The sequence below is a fragment of the Argopecten irradians genome, chromosome 7 (assembly GCF_041381155.1).
Source record: "Argopecten irradians isolate NY chromosome 7, Ai_NY, whole genome shotgun sequence".
NCBI classification, from domain to species: domain Eukaryota; kingdom Metazoa; phylum Mollusca; class Bivalvia; order Pectinida; family Pectinidae; genus Argopecten; species Argopecten irradians.
The window spans coordinates 13,061,709-13,080,174 of NC_091140.1; the positions used below are offsets into that span (position 1 = coordinate 13,061,709).

Genomic DNA, 18,466 nt, shown 5'->3' on the forward strand with positions numbered 1-18,466 from the left:
TGTTAAAAAATCAAATGATTGTAATATTGTATTCAAAAGTTTGTTTCACAAGGTTATACTATGTATTACATTTATATTATGGTAGTCAAAATATATATAAATATAATATTATATTATCGGGCTGTATACAATTTACATACATTTAATTGCCTTTAAAACTTATACATATTCATGACTAATTTTCTGAGGAAAGGACCAATAGTGTTATTGATTGGAAAATAAGGGGATTGGCGTCACAAAGCTAAAAATCTGCTTTCAGCTAAAATAACATTGAGATTTAGTTTGACATTTGAAAAATAATTTAACAAACCTAAAGTGGGCGATATAGGTTTTATAGCAATTATTGAGATTTCCAGATGACATTACAAATTGTTGTTGGAGTGATCGGTTCCTGATTTGATGTTCCACAGGAAAAAGACTAAATGTACGGGATGACTAGCTTGTACACAACTCTGAGTAATAGAGGAAGCTTTGAATTATATTTTTTTGCTGGTTCGTGCACGTTGGCTTCCACATGTAGGATTATTTACAGTTTGAATTTGACTATGTGTGGGCGAGCTTCTGCAGCATTTTCTCATTGTGTTGGCAAAAATATACCGCCACTCTGAGACAAGACCTGGGATTTGTCATGCTGTTAGAAAATTAAAAGAAAACACAGCATTATTTTTTCTTGTGGGCTGTGCAACTTGAATGCGTTTTCAAATGCTAAATTTTCACAGTTTGAACTAGCTAGTTTAATTTTCATCCACTCCAAGTTGATAGACAAATATATATGATAGGGATATTTAATGATAATATTTAATGATAGGTTGATTATGCTTAGGTCCTATTAACAAGGTTCTATTAAAAGGCTAAGGTCATTTAGGATGACCTTACATTTATACATATGATGTGAACCTTGCTGCGAAAGACTCCGAACAACACACCCCACCCAGTCAGGTTATACTGACATCTGAAGATGTATGTCATCTCTACCAACCAACATTTACATTCATGGTTGTCTGTTGAGAATTTTATTTTGGCAACGAAATTTTAGATAGGAATTTTATCCTACAATCTCTTCATGACCTGTGTAAAATGTAAATCTAAACCACATATGAATATTACCTACAAACAAATAAGGCTGTTGGATATTAGAAAGGATACTTACTGTATATTGTAACAGGATGTGATTGTTCCCTTACAAACTTGGTGTCTCGTTTTACGTTTTATAAATTGACTTTGAAATTCACTTCCCTATTATGTCAAGTTAAAAAATGTTGATCTTAAACAAATAATTAATACATATGCAATTAAAGAAGTTTTCATATCATTATTGATTTCAGCAACATGAAACATTTTAACAGCAATGAAATGTTATTGATTTAAAACAGCTTGATTTAATACACTCTGAAACAAGAATAACTAGCAAAACAATGGTATTACCATAAATACATTTTCTCATTATTTCCATATATTGGTTTGCTATAGACGAGGAGTTATATTATTGTTTTCTTTGCCTGCCCATTCCTGTACTCTACTGTCTTTGGATTGATTTAAGACAACTTAATTTTACTAGAGTAAAACATGTTTATAAAAAACACACTTACAACAAATTCATAGTCATTATGTAGTAATTTTCATTCCCCTTAAAGTGAATAGTCGGGCAAAGAAAACCAGTCTAAATGCGTTCATTGGCCTTCCAAAAGTTCTCACATATTAATACGACGGTCAAGTTCTGCTTAGTTTCCCAGCTCTGACCATTAAAGTAAAGAAAAGTTGAAAGCATTGAAAGCGAGGCTGCGTGTAAATGTAACCATGGACATAGTGAGCCGGGAGGACGTTTTAGAATTTCCATACTTTAAATTAATTTCTTCGTACGCAGACAGATTTTGACGAGAGATTTTATTTTTTCCATTTAATAAGAAATTATACTGGATACATTCACACCATTTTTACCGACTTTAGCCATCCTTGCCCGACTGTTCACTTTAAATGTTTCCATAAGATGTTTGTAATAGGTGTGTTATCAACTAGATACTTATTATAAAGTAATTTTTTAGGTCCCTAGAGGTTCGTATGTACTACATGTGAGGATTGGTCTAGTATAGCAGGTGTTATTAATCACTGCATGCTGACATGACTGAAAGTCTTCTGATCCCAATCTAGCTGTGACAGAAAATTCAAAACGTTCATTTTGAAGTCTTATGATAAATAATGTGCAGTGTAGTTGTAAGCCATGAATTTATGTCCTCATGTGAGATTTAATTATATCCTTGCATCATCTACTTTATTAACTTCACAAGTCGAGAAGGAAATAGTTTATGGTTCTCGGTGCAGAAAATGCATATACTTCATTGCTGATTATTTGTCTACCATTACCCAATATATTGCAAATAATGTATACGTAACTATCTTTATATTTTTATACAATAATTTATGATGTGGAACAAATGTGATGAGACATTGCTCTATAAACTACAAGTCATATGAAAACTATAGGCGCCGATGTGTTGATTATATGTAAGAGCACATTTGTTTGAGATATATCCATAATGTTTGTAATATACACACTAGAGCTACTTGTCCTGTAATGTGTTATAATATTTAATAACAACTTGTCCTGTAATGTGTTATAATATTTAATAACAACAATTCCGAACATGTCTGAATCATAGTGTATTAGGAAAGTGTTATAAAGATATGGTCTTATATGGTCTTATCATAGATTTCAAATTATTGCTTTGTTTGTGAATTGTAGTTGTAGTACTTGTACAATAACCTACAACTTAGAAAACTGCATCACTATTGACATTCCATCCTTAGACATATCATATTTGTTCCAATAACCCCCCTCCTCCTTTTTAAAGACTCAAGCTCAATAACCATTCATACAATTTCAATCTTTATTAATTAATTGCAGATTGAAAATATAAAAACTGTATCTATTTGTGGCATAGAAGTGCAGTTAAATCATGTCAAAGTGCTAGATTTTGTCTCATTTAAAGCGCCCCCTCCTCCCTTTTATTTTCTCTATATATATTCATTCAGCACTCTTAGTGGTTATTGGGTCCAAAGGATAGAAATCTGACATAAGTTCTTAGACTTTTCTAATTAATAGGCATTCCATATAAACTGTTTTTATAAGAAATTCTGTCTGAAACGGTGAAACCTGTGGTAGTGATATAATGCGGTGAATTACGGTAATAATACCAACACTATAACTATAAAGTAAGATGTACATATGTATACATAAGAGACAAGAGGAGGTGTTATTACACAGACATTATTTATGACCCATTACAAGCCTTGTAACAGATTCTCTGACACTTCCAAATTTCTGAACCCCCAGATTTCTGTTATCAACTCTCAATGTCTATTACCTGAGGTATTCTAACACATATATACACTGGGTGAATGATGGAAGGTTGTAACAGATTGAAAAGTTTTTATTTACAGATTCTGATGTTGTATTGTTTTGTGTGATGCCTGTGACCCTGTTTTGACTGACTTGACATACATACAGAGGCCCTTCCCTGTGGTGAACTCTGCACCTCTAGAGCCTCCCACTATTTAGGTGTAATGCCAAGGCTTGACACCTCTGGTTAATACTTGGTTAATACTTACACCTATCACAAAACTGAGCCGGACCAGGTCCTTACACACTATCACAAAACTGAGCTGGACCAGGTCCTTACACACTATCACAAAACTGAGCTGGACCAGGTCCTTACACACTATCACAAAACTGAGCTGGACCAGGTCCTTACACACTATCACAAAACTGAGCTGGACCAGGTCCTTACACACTATCACAAAACTGAGCTGGACCAGGTCCTTACACACTATCACAAAACTGAGCTGGACCAGGTCCTTACACACTATCACAAAACTGAGCTGGACCAGGTCCTTACACACTATCACAAAACTGAGCTGGACCAGGTCCTTACACGAGCTATCACAAAACTGAGCTGGACCAGGTCCTTACACGCTATCACAAAACTGAGCTGGACCAGGTCCTTACACACTATCACAAAACTGAGCTGGACCAGGTCCTTACACACTATCACAAAACTGAGCTGGACCAGGTCCTTACACACTATCACAAAACTGAGCTGGACCAGGTCCTTACACACTATCACAAAACTGAGCTGGACCAGGTCCTTACACACTATCACAAAACTGAGCTGGACCAGGTCCTTACACACTATCACAAAACTGAGCTGGACCAGGTCCTTACACACTATCACAAAACTGAGCTGGACCAGGTCCTTACACACTATCACAAAACTGAGCTGGACCAGGTCCTTACACACTATCACAAAACCAAAACTGAGCTGGACCAGGTCCTTACACACTATCACAAAACTGAGCTGGACCAGGTCCTTACACACTATCACAAAACTGAGCTGGACCAGGTCCTTACACACTATCACAAAACTGAGCTGGACCAGGTCCTTACACACTATCACAAAACTGAGCTGGACCAGGTCCTTACCACACTATCACAAAACTGAGCTGGACCAGGTCCTTACACACTATCACAAAACTGAGCTGGACCAGGTCCTTACACACTCTATCAAAACTGAGCTGGACCAGGTCCAAAATGAGCACGGACCCAGTCTGATTACCTTCTCGTTCATAATTCGTCCTTGACAGTCCACCCAATAATGTTGATGATCACAAACAAAAGCCTGATATAAAAGTGCTTAAATATACAAGTCTTCCCAGGGAGGATAATCAAAGCCATCAAAGGAGATAATTAAAATCATCTAAAGGGAGATCATTTCAGTCTTCTAAGTGGAGATAATTAGTCATCAAAGGGAGATAATTACAGTCGTCTAAGAAAATTGGTATTTATTTTGATGCTGACAATACTTTGGTGATTAGCTTGTCAAAATTATTCTAGTGTGTGTATATATTGTTTGGAGAAATAAAATCTTTTTGATACTGGGTTCATAAAATAGTGTCTAGGCTGAAATGTGTTGGTTTAGCTTTTAAAATTTATGTTGTTAATAAAGTTGTTTACCTGATGTACACAAACTGGGATTTATTATATTTTAATTATGAAAAATTTGCAAAAATGAGTATGTTTAAGAAATTGGAGGTGTAAGAAGGATCCATTAATTAACATACTACCAGGTTATTGATTAATTCACGAATGTAAGCAATTTGTATTCATGCATATTACTTAAATTTTCAATTAATTAATATACAGGTTTCACAGCATTGTGTCCCTATTACATCATATCTTTAATATTTCACATTAGCTATAGGTGTGATGACATTGATGATCATAATAATGCTACAAGCATATGGAACTTTGGAGGATGGGCACATGTTCAAAACACACTAAAACCATTTAAACATCAGACAAAGATTGCACTTTGATTTGTTTGCCAAAGGTGCTGACAGGTATTACAAAATATATAGCTGTTTATTATGGAAGAAAATGATATGTGTCATTTTGTGTCGAAAGTATTCATCTTGGCTTTCATATTCTGAGTCAACAAACATACAGAAGAGAATTATAGCTTTTGTAGTTATGAAATAATTTAAAAATACATTGTACCTCATTTTTGGCTTTGAGTGTATGCCCATGTGAGAAAGGCTTTGGGTTTACTGTATTTTCCCTAATTAGGGCGCCGGGCGCAGGTAAATGACAGAGGGGGGCGCCATTATTTGAGACCATTTTTAGATGTTTTTAGCTCACCTGGCCCAAAGGGCCAGTGAGCTTATGTCATGGCGCAGCTCCGTCGTCCATCGTCCGTCGTCGACCGTCATCCATCCGTCCGTCCGTCCGTCCGAACATTTCTTTAAATCGCTCTGTCCTAGAGTTCTGCATGGATTGTAACAATTTGGCCACAAACATATAAATTTTGGCTCTGCGGAGGTGACGGGGCAGGGCCCAATAGGGGAAATAGAGGTAAATCCTTTAAATCGCTACTAGTCCTAGAGTTCTGCATGGATTGTAACCAAATTTGTCCACAAACATCCTTGGGGGAAGGGGAACAGAACTTGTATAAATTTTGGCTCTGACCCCCCCAGGGGCAGGATGGGCGGGGCCCAATAGGGGATGTAGAGGTAAATATTCAAATTCCTTCAGAAAAGAAACAATGAACCTGTATTCAGAACATTACTTGGCATTACTAACCAGGTGAGCGATACAGGCCCTCTGCGCCTCTTGTTTTCTGAAACAGACTATAATCAACATTGCTTTTAGTTTTGTATTTTCTGAAACTTACTATGACCAACTTACGTTTTGATGTCAAGTAAGTATTGAAATTACATAATTATGAAGAAATGTATGCACCAGAAGTATTAAAGATTGGTTGAATATGTCTATTTCATGGAATTTTGGCATTTCATGCTAGCCTGTTTGTTTACCATGTGTACACAAAATGGCGGATGGTGCTTTTGATCGCTACTTTCGTTTTGTGGCAGATGGGAATACCGACAAGAGCACACAATGAAATGCTTAGAAATGATAATATTCCTGGTATTTAGGAACCTTTATCATAGATATACAGTAAGTATTTCATAAAATCTGTACAGACATCGCTAAAATGTTGTTGCCAATTAGTCTTCATCTATACACGTGTGTGGGGCATTCAAGTGACACGTTTTATTTTTAACATGGCGTTCTCGCTGTTTCTATGTGTAAATACTTGTTAAAGATGTCGTAAGTTGTATAAGCTAAAGATGTCGTAAGTTGTATAAGCTGATTTGATATCTGTTAAGCATCAGATTGATATGAAACTGTATTTTATTAGCGTCTGCAAAAACAAATCATCACAATCTGGCACAAAAATTGTATGAAATTAGATGATTTTTTTCAGCTAAAAAGTTGGGGGCGCTCTTATTAGAGGAGGTGCTCTTAATTGGGAAAATATTTTAATTTTGTCCCCTGGCCAATGTACATCAAAGTCTTTAACAGTGTTGCATGCAGTTTTTTCCTGTGCTTAATATTTGGCACAAAGGAAGTGGGATGACTGGTTTGCTATTTTCATTATACGTCGACTGGGTTGGGTGTGCTGTTCATTGTCTTTGGCATTATGCTTCAGCAGCACTATAAGTAGGCTAAGCTTTTATTGTTACAAAGAGGTACAACACAGACATACTGCAGCCTCCCAAAACATAAACATATTCACAACATGCAATGCGTCATATACAGGTCCATAAATTATGATAGGACATTAAGCAGTATCAGAGCCCAGTTTCAGGAACATGACTTTGAAATTAAGTTAAAATTCCTTAAGTTAAAATTCTCTTAGGAAATTATAACAGATGTTTAGGAAAGTTCCTTAACTTATTGTATCCCTAAACTTTTTATACTTTTCTATTGAAATTTCATGTAAACAAATTTCCTTATGCTAAGGTATGTTTGTGGAGCGGGGTCCAGTACCATCCTCCAACCAAAGAACACCCACCAGTGATTTTGTCCTGCATTACTAATAACTGACCTATGTTCAGTGACATACCGACAATCCGATACAATTGACAGCTCAATCAGACTCATCATTAACTGATTATAGCATATGAACATTGATGGCTTAGATATGAACAGATGATGAGAAAAGCTTGTATTATATTGGTTATCTTCTTAGTCTTCTTGGAAAAGCTGCTACAAAAAATTGCAGTGTATTGGCAGGTACAGGTCCATTAGACCTCTTGATATAAACTTTTCAAATGATCAACTAAGAAATAGTTGCATGCTGGAAAAGTCCAGGGTTGGTTAAAAATTAAGTTGTAAACATTTTAAGAAAATTGAAATCATTATCCATGAATTGTGCTTTTGCAGATTAAAACTGCAACAACACAGTAGAATCATGTTATCAAGAAGGGGATCGATGTGTTCAAAGATCAAGGTCAGGGAAAGTGTATGGTGGGTAGGGGACGGCCCTGAATAAGGTATTACCATTCCAATCATACCTGTCAGGTGTATCACAGATCTAATCAGAAAGGTGTGGGGTCCAGATAGATTACAGGTGCGCTGGCCAGGTAGATCTGACTGATACAGGGGTATCATTCAACTTCCTTCTGTAATTGATTACAAATAAATATCACAGATTAATTCAGATATATCAGTACAGTTTATTTCCTTCATCGATTTATCAGGCGTTATTGATATATTAATGTTTTACACTCTAACATATCACTTAAACTCTGTCACTATAAACTTCTGAAATTGATTTATTCTTCATATAAATTTCATAAAATGATATTGAGGAACCTACTGATTTTTCTAGATATATTAGCCTAAAATATATGTGTACTGGATTCTTATACAGCCATGTAAGCAACAGGTTATTATCATACAGGTATCTGTAGCTAATAGGGTGATGAAATTGCTTTTTCTCACTCCGGCTTTTTTCAAACAGCTCCTGTATGATGAACAAATGGTGATCAGCTGACTCCCGCTGTGACTTTTATATCATTTCCTCACCAGCTGTATCCCCATGTCCCGTCACTTCGTATTGTAACAGTCCATCGATGGTTGATTATAAGATATAAACATAGTGTTTCCTAAAGATTGGCGAGTCTGGAGTATATCACTGATACAGACAATGTTGATATAAACCTTTTTCAGCTTTATCACTGCTGTTGTATAAGATTCAGGATGGCTAACACATTGTGTAGTACTCAAGGTGGCGCCAAACCATACCATTTTCAAATAAGGCTTTTTCAGCATTCACCCTCAAAATTCATAGTGAACTGCCCCAGATTTTGAAATTGAAGAATTCAAATGTGTCTTCAAGGGTGAAAGAGTTTAAATGTAGAACACAAAAGGTGTGTAGTATTTATCCTAATGTAATTGGTTTATCAAGTGTGATTTTTTTATAGAAATAACTCTGAAGACAAAAAAAAAATCAAAATAAACTAAATAGAAGTATATAAAATTACTTAATTGAATAATTCTCTGTTATCAAACTTTGTCAGCCTTAAAATATCAAAAGTTTCCGCCAAGAAGAAATAATAAGAAATTGCATGAGGACCCGGAAGTCAGATTGGATATGAAACTCTACATGCCAATGGGGCCTTTGTGATTAATATATGTGTACCATACTAGTAGATTTAGATACAAGCCAATAGAGCCTCTTCATATTGTTCTGCATACCAGGATGTTGTCATAGTTTTGTTGTAATGGTTTTTGTGGTCAGTTTTAAATAGGTCACTTGAGTGGTCATTTTTCCTGGAATAACGTCAATGTATAACTTTAGACTTAGAACACCAACTCCCACAATTACAGTAATTCGAGACAAACCTACGACATCTATACACACCACCAGTGTAACATTGTCAAAACTTTAGTGAGAAATGACTCAGTTGTCCTTTACTCTATAATACGATACAGCCTTCGAATCTAACAAATGTGACCAAGTGCACCACTGCTACACTTACAAACCAACTGTCTGCTGTCTGCCTTGAGCTATCAACTTCCTAAGATATATAAATAAAATTACAAGGAAACGACATATATCACCTCACAAAGAATGTATATGTGATGCAACTGTACGCATTGTGTACTCAAATAAGGCATTTAGGTGCACAAAAAGTAGATTGATTTGCAGTTGCTGTGCTATAAGTGTAAGAACAGCTAACGATAAATTACCAATAAATAATCAATAATATATAAGTACATATATATTATTGCATTAGTTTACCTGGTATAAGAATGATCATTTCATGTATAGATTTGAATGATGAGTCATTGATATTTTCAGTCAGTCGAGCAGTTTAATTGTAAGAGCTTGTTAATGGTGTATTGCCTCCTGTGAATGTCATCTGACGACACAATAAACTGACTGGACGACTCTGTATATATGGTCACTGCCCCATCAGCTCTGGTAATTGTGAATTGTTTATGGCATTTATAGTTCACAGATTATACTCTATATCAGCTTATGTCAGTCGTGTAGCTCTACAAGTAAACAATATTTTGTTATTGTAAAGGACTTAGAGCTAGAGTAGTTGGTGAAAAAACAATGATGATGGCATCGGTCTAATGTGGTCACATTCAAACTATCTGTATTTACATTATACAGAGTTATCTGCCCTTGAGGGTACGTATTAATTGTGACATCATGTCTTTGCGAGCACAACGGCATACTTTTCGGAGAAACGACGTGAATTGTGCTCACAAAATAATGAGGTAAAAATTGATACCTACTCGCAAGGGAGTTTAACTCTGTAATATGCAAAGACGGAATATACGCAGATGTAGATGGCAATCGTAACATGTCGGAACAACTCGGCCACCAACTTCAAGGCCCAGCATATAGTGTTTATATGTCTTTAATTTGTTTCATTATTTGTTTCATTATATATTCTAACTCAGGTGACCGTTAAGGCCCATGGGCCTCTTGTTAACTTGAAGTAAAAACTTTTCAATAGTGGTAATGGTGTAAAGTAAGTAACTTTTGTAACTGAAGAAAAAAAATCAAAATCGTCTGCTCCTGTTTATAAAAGTGAAAAAATACCATTTGTCAGCGGTGGAGCATCTTTAAGGTATACCACATGGTTAAAGCCACACTACATGTATATGTAACTATCAACAAAAATTCAAGTTAAAAGTTTAAGTTTAAAGCGATTTGGCTGAAACTTTCATGAAATGATCCTGACATGGTCCCGACAAAGTGTTGTTATTTTTCGTGTAGATCTGAAATCCAAGATTGCCACCACAGCCGCCATCTTGAAAATGCATTTTGAACTTCTCAAGTTCTTCCTTTGCAATTTGGCTGAAACTTGCATGAAATGATCCTGACATGGTTTCGACAAAGTGTTGTTACATCTCTGGTTGATCTCAAATGGAAGATGGCTACCATGACACTATATCTTAATTACAGTCAAACCTCGATGTATCAAAGTTCAAGCGACCGTCAGAAAAACTTCGAAACATCGAGACTTCGAATTATTCATGGTTGAAATTAGACCAATGTCCTCTCCGTTCCGTAAACTTTATAATCATTGTTTATACCACAAACAAAACAAAATAAAAACGAGGTATGCAATTAATCACATGTATTGCTAGCGTTAGCAATACATGCATATTATAAACAAGACTTACGTGTACTATGTACATGTGTATGTTTGGTGACTATTTAAGGGATGGTTAATATTACGGAATGAATATAACAACGAAAACATGTAAAAACGAAACTTAAAAGGAGGAACCGAAAGCGCAACAACACCTACAAAATGCTAGAATTAGAATGATCGATTTGGTCCAGTATCTATGCCAAAGTTTTGCAATGTAACAGTTTTGAGTTTGAGTTATTGATAATGTGGCTCGCTATTAACAGTTCTGTAAATTCTACAATGGCGGTGGCGAACATCAAAAAAGACTAACTGTATCTTTGCAGTACTAATGATTTAATAATGCAGCTTGTAAAAACAAAGCAGCGGGTATCGGCCAGATCAGTGATATTAATTAATATTAATCTTGATGATATCTACCTAGCAACACAAGATGTCATAATCCCTATTATCTGGCAAAGGGCCGTCACAAGACAGCTAGGTGTTCCAGCATGCCGCTGGGTATCGGCGAACACCTGTAAAAGTAATTTTTCATTCGAATCATCGAGTGTCAGTTTCCTATGACTCTATATCAAATGGTCTATGAAAAAAGTTTGATACATCGAGAACTTCGATTCATAAAACTTCGATTCATACATGGGTTAGTTAGTAATGTCATATAGTGAAGAAATTCGGGACCAGACAAAAAGTTCGATACAGCGAGAAATTTGATTCATCGGAGTTCGAATCGAGGTTTGACTGTAATTTGCTATATGATTATTGCCAAGGTAGGCAGATGACCGTTAAGGCCCTTGGGCCTTTTAAGTTAATTACCCGTTATTGTGAAAGATATATTAAAAAGCCCAGTCTAATATTTTGAACAATAAAACTGCTCCAGAACTGGGTGTATATATAGGGATGTGACTACTTTTGCAACACTTGATTCCTTTGTTTCAGTAAAATTCAATATGAATGCAGACGGTTTCAGCTACACTCTTAATAATGCTGTATTCCAAAAAGCAAGGAAAGCAAATGCAATATGAAAAATGTCGCACATATTCCTCCCTTATTTGAGACCAAAATCCCTTAAAATGGTTATCAATCGCCCTTACCACCCCTAGAAAATTATGGCATGTATGTTATTTAGAGATGGTGATTTGTGACATCATGTACAAGGTTATGTATAGGGGTGATTAAGGTAGACCATTCACTTGAATGGTATGACAGTAGTAGGTCCCTTCTACCTGAAACACTTCATTATGACAAAAATATTCTTAACAGCATGAACACCATTTACCTCAGTATCATATTCTGTTTATATTGGCCTATGAACCTTGGATAGGATATTTATAACCTGATAGGTCCTACTCCATGGTGTCACAGTTTTCTTTATTCATTCCCGTAAAGTTGACTTTTATGTCATTAAGCTATGAGGTAGCACCTTAAAACATTTGTAACTTAATAAACTGGTATTTTTGTGTATATGGCCAATTTTTAGGGTCCCCAGTGACCGAGTGGTTAAGATGTTTCTACTTATCAATACAAGCCCTCAACATCTAGATTGGGAGCTCAAAACCTAAGTGGGGCAGTGCCATGGGAGTTCAAAACCTAAGTAGGGCAGTGCCAGGTACTGACCACAGAACGGAGGTTTTTCTCCAGGTGGTCTGACTTCCCTCCTCAAATGACCCTGACTTTTAATTCTGTATTTGCATATTACAGAGTTATCTGCCCTTGCGGGTAGGTATTGATTGTGACATCATTTGTTTGAGTGCATAACGTCATACCTTTCGGAGAAAACAACGTGAATTACGCTCACAAAATAATGACGTAACAATCAATATCAACCCGCAAGGGGCCCCTGGACTAACTCTTAACTTTTAAGTACTAATCAAGTTTATAGCTTATGTAGTACTGTTGCACATGTGATTGTAGTCATATTTTTCGTGATATTGTATTTTCCAGGATGACATGAACTTAACCGAAGAGAAGAAAGCTCCACTCAGAAGTAAAGATCTCAACCTGAAGAGGTCTATGTTAGCAATGCATTGGAAGGGTGCAGTCAAGGTAATATTGGTCAAATCAAGGTCATATACAATAAGGTCACAGCAAAGTCACATACAATAAGGTCACAGCAAGGTCACATACAATAAGGTCACCACAAAATCACAAACAATAATAGTAATAATCACTTCTTAATAATGTCACAACTGTCAATAAAAAAAGACCTGAAAGTTTATAATTAGTTAAAAGTTGAAATTAGACATATAAAGAAGATATTTTTGTTTCTCATCCTGTACATATCTGTTTATAACAAACTTGTAATATGTTTTTAATATGTGTATAGGGATTGAATTATGCTTATAATAAAGGAATTATGTTGGTCGAAGAATTTGTATGTTTTAACATTGTTTTACTGTATACTATGTTGTAATTTTATGTTTACAGAAAAGTGGTGACCTAGACAGTCCAGGGAGTTTTGTTGCTGAATTAAGGAATGCAGATCTGAAGGGAGAGAAAAGACTGAGAGTACTTGAAAGTCTGAGAGTCTCACTCACAAGTAACCCTGTTAGGTAAAAATGTAAAAGTTTGAAGTGATTCACAAGTAACTCTGTTCCATAATTTGTAATCTGTTATAGGTAATCCTGTCAGATTTAAATTGAATCTTTATGGGGGTGAAGTTTCTTAAAAGTAACCCTGTTAGATGTCACACACAAGTAACCTGGTCAGATATTTGAAATCTGTTACATGTAACCCTGTCAAGTATAAATAAATTCATGTTGGGCATGAAGTTTTTTTCAAGTAACCATGTTTAGTGTTTAGCCATACACAAGTAACTTCATAAGGTGAAAAAGTTAAGTGTACAGTCTCTCAGTTACTAGTAACCCAATGCTCAATTTTAGGAGGTTATTTCTGTATATACTGGTTAGAAATAAAATTTGACAAATTTTGTTAAGTTGGTGTTTTGATTTGTCTTACAGCTGGGTTAGTGAGTTTGGACTTAATGGCCTGAATGCTATCCTTAGAAATCTTACATACTGCTGTGATTCGTAAGTATTTATTTGCAAGCATGATAGGTTTATTTCAAAGCCAATAGAAGATGAAGATAGATAACTATATACTATTCTAAAACATCTGGTAACACCTTGTGATAGCAAAACTTTGGTAACTGATAAACATATAGATGTTTTTTTTCAATGGCGTTTCAAAGAATGAATAATAAACGAACCACAGACCAAAATTGTTCGTAAGACCTTCTTGAAAAAGAATAGGGCCCACTTACAAAACAACCCTAGTTATCTTTTCTTGATTTTTCAGTAAGACAGAGAGGAAGAGTACCTATGAATGTGTACGATGTCTGAAGGCTTACATGAATAATAAGGTAAACTAGTCAGAAGTGTGATGTCTCCTAGTATATTTTCTTACACTTCAATGACAAATGATGCAATGGTGTATATTTACTGTTTTCATTTAATTGAATGTTAGATTCTCCAGGGAAATCAATTGACTGTAAATACAAGGAATATTTTTCCAGTGATTTTCATTCATTTGCATGTCGTAAATCTCAGTTATTGATAATATACATATCTATTGACAGTGTGGATTGGTGAACATCATTAACCATGAAGAGGCTCTGACGATACTCTCACGGACAGTTGACCCCTCTGACCCCAATACCATGCTGGAAGCTGTGCGTCTGCTGGCTGCTGTGTGTTTGGTCCCTCCAGATGGGTAAGGTCATAATATAGGTTACAGTCAGCTGTGATCGAAAAGGTCATAAAGCAGGTCACAGTTAGATGTTATTGGAAAGGTCATAACATAGGTCATAGTCAAATGTGCTTGGAAAGGTCATGATATAAGTTACAGTCAGCTGTGATCAGAAAGGTCATCACCTAGATAGTACAATACCTGTGATGGGCTATGTTATGACTAAGGTCACCACCAGCTGTAGTAAGGTCAAAATATAGGTCACCATCACCTTTGGTAAGGTCATAATCAAGGTCTTCAACAGCTGTGAGAAGTAAGTTTTATGTTTTAGGTAAAATACTGCTATAAAGTGCTAGGTCATAATTTAGGTTACCAATAGCTGTAGATCTGCAATGATTGCATTTTCTTAATTGTTCATAATAGAAATATCTGACTTGATCGTCAAATACATTTGTTTCATAAAACTTTCAAAATAAATTTTCTCAAAAATGCCTTTATAACTAAATGTTTTTTTGTTGACAGACATGAGAAGGCGTTGGAAGGTATTACAGTATGTGGTGAGATCCGAGCCAGAGACCGCTTCATTCCTATCATTATGGGACTAGGTATGAGAGACAACCAGCCCATGCAGGTGGCATGTATACAGCTAGTGAATGCCATCATCAGTACGCCCGACGATCTAGATTTTAGAATACACCTCCGAAATGAAGTCATGCGCACAGGGCTAATTGATTTAATAGGGGTAAGTCTGAAAATACTGGAAAAATATTAGTACATATGTAAACTTAAATTTTAAGTTTTAATAGATTTCTGATTTCAATATAATTTCAGGTACAATACAGCAGAAATGGCAAAATGATCAATTTCTGATATTTTTATTTTATTAAAGTCCCAAATGGTCAATTTCATCACAATTTGCCCTTAATGACTATTTGACTATCAAGACCATTTTCTCTTAGTCCATTGGGTAGACAATATAGTTTTGGATATTCAAATTACTGACATGGTATCACATTTCAGCTAAATTGATATTTTTCCTGACATTATTGGTAATGTCAAGTTTCACTGTATCATATTCTTAATTTATGATCTAGTATTTCAGAATGTCAATCAATCCATTACCATTAAGATCAGGTTAAATTATAGTGCTGGTGTTTCATTTTTGTTGGTACTGCTAGACAACCATTCAAATATGTAATGTTGAAAAAATATATAATATCCGAATTTTTTATGATGCTCAAAAGTTTGTTTATGTAAAAATATCATAAAAGAAGTCATTTAGATATATTCATCATTAGGTAATGTATGAATGAAGTAAAAAAAAAAAAAAAATGACAATATAAAATTAAAGAAACTATAAAATGTTTGTATTGTAGTGGTTAGATAAACAAGAAGACCATGAACTGAAGACACATGTACAGATTTTCCATGACCATAAAGAAGAAGACTTTGAGGAATTTTCACACAGATATGATAACGTCCGGATAGAGTTTGAGTATCCTTTAACAAGTGGTATATCATAGCTGTAAAACTTCATGGAAATTTTTGTTTATCATATATAAGCTAAAATATCCCTAGTTTTGTCAGATTTGACCAAATATTTTCTTTGTTAAAAAATGTTACTTGAATGTTTTATAGAATAAAGTCCAAGTCAATGTATGATTTCAGTTGATCATTGAATTCTTTGATAGATTTTTATTATTGATTTTATACAATAGTTTCTAGGGGGGGGGTATGATTCATGATTTCAGTATACGATTTGTCCTAAAGTAAGATAAAGTACTGAGGTAGTATGATTATGCCTATTTGTTATGACATTTTTCCTGAGCGTTACCAGAGATACGCGGCAGTGCTTTGAGCTGGTGGCTAACTCTGTGAAGGACACGGTGGCAGAGCCCTACTTTCTGTCTATCATGCAGCATCTTCTGTGTATCCGTGACGACGTATATTCTAGGTATCATTTTCGTTAGAATAATTCTCTTGCTATATTACTCTTTAAATGGTTCTGGTTAAAGTAGATTAATACTTCAGAAAGTCTGTTAAAATCTGGTGTAAACTTTGAAATGAAAAAAGATACAAGGTCTCCAATTTACTTGATAGTAACCCATTCACTCCTGAAGCCACATTTGAATGCTCCTTATTCTGAGATTGGAACAGTTCATAAGAAAATTTCAGGGGTGAATGAAATAATTAAGTGCTTCTCATAAACTTAGAAATCATAGTCTAGAAAACATGTTTATTTCCTTTCTAAAATCAATCTCATTTTGAAAGTCAAAAAAAATGTTTCCATAAACTAGAATCTTGATTGAATGAAAGTGAATTGGTGGCATGCCCTCACAAATATTTCCATGTACAATGTTTCAAAAGTCATATAACCAGATTTTCTTCTCTGATGTTTAAGCTTTATAAGATATTTGTTTGATATGTTAGTGTTTTTATCCTTTTAGACCACAATACTACAAGTTAATAGAAGAATGTGTAACACAGATCGTCCTCCATCGGTCCGGGACAGACCCGGACTTCAGACATACAAAACGATTCGAAGTAGATGTCGACCCACTTTTAAGTAAGTTATTTTGCGAAATGAATTTTTTTTTTAAATTGATGTATGACAAAAAGTTCCCTATGATAAGATAAATCTTGCCTATTCCGAAGAAATATGTTTCTTAACGGTAAGTTATGATTCAGAACAAATGTTATTTCTTGATATGATTTGAGAATCTACATTGACAAAATTGTATGCTGTATTGTATGACCACATGGTATGTTCTTACAGGTAGTTTAGAAGACAAATCTAAATTTGAGGATGCTGAAGTTAGTATTGTGGAAATGAACTCTAAATTAGAAACAGCGATAACGGCTAAACAGGAATACGAGGCGAAGGCGATGACGTTAGAGGAAAGGGTGAAAAAGTACGAGGAGGAGCTCGTGATGATGAAAGAGAAAGTAAGTGTTGATTGTTTAAGGCTACTTATCTATATGATATACAGACTGCTTATTGTTGATTTATATAGTTGATATATATCATGTATACATATATATTATATATATAGACAGATTTTTGTGTGCATGCATGTGTAGAGTAGTGATATTAATTGCTTTAAGGAATTGGGTACAAATACTACCTACCTGTAATAGATATAATATATTGGTTCAGGTACTGTGAAATTTTGATATACTGCCTTTATTCTGGGAAAATATTGGAAGTACAATCTTACAAAACAAAGTAAGGGGACATAATTTTGAAAAATATGTTTGTTTTTGCAAATTACAAAATACAGTCTTTATATCATGATTTTACAACCATTGTATATCAGTGATTAAAGAAGTCACTATGGTATTTTGGGATCAAGTAAATCTTGGATGTAGACAGAGATTTTTTGTAAAAATCTGTCAAAAACATCGGTGCAACTGCAAGTGAAGTAAATGCTGTCTTGGAAGGTCATGGCTATTGACAAATGAAATTATTGACTACAAAAATTTGAATTAATTTACTTTTGTGTATATCTTATAAATTTATTTTCTGTATATCTTATATAGAGGAATGAAAATTGAATGAATGAAAGAATTAAATTATATAAACCAACATTTCCACACACATATGCATATTCCATTTAATTTCTATTTTAATGCGGATTCAATCATGCATGGTAATTTGATTTACTGATAACAATGTAACAAACTGGGGTCATGGGCACTAATTGCATGGTTCAGAAGTAAATAATTAAATCCATTAACACATTCATCCCAAATATTCATTTAGACT

General features: G+C 34.8%; 1 protein-coding gene across 7 annotated transcripts in view; it reads left to right on the forward strand.

The window, feature by feature from the left end:
• The window catches only part of LOC138327590 (protein diaphanous homolog 2-like), a 58,693-nt gene that overhangs the window by 16,113 nt on the left and 24,114 nt on the right, over positions 1-18,466 (forward strand). For all 7 annotated transcript variants that reach the window (XM_069273793.1, XM_069273795.1, XM_069273790.1 and 4 more), the window contains 10 exons: positions 12,958-13,059; positions 13,441-13,565; positions 13,974-14,042; positions 14,311-14,374; positions 14,591-14,724; positions 15,223-15,442; positions 16,077-16,195; positions 16,538-16,654; positions 17,148-17,266; positions 17,477-17,646. In XM_069273793.1, coding sequence (XP_069129894.1) covers positions 12,958-13,059; positions 13,441-13,565; positions 13,974-14,042; positions 14,311-14,374; positions 14,591-14,724; positions 15,223-15,442; positions 16,077-16,195; positions 16,538-16,654; positions 17,148-17,266; positions 17,477-17,646 — 1,239 coding nt within the window. The remainder of the gene's footprint in view (positions 1-12,957; positions 13,060-13,440; positions 13,566-13,973; positions 14,043-14,310; positions 14,375-14,590; positions 14,725-15,222; positions 15,443-16,076; positions 16,196-16,537; positions 16,655-17,147; positions 17,267-17,476; positions 17,647-18,466) is intronic.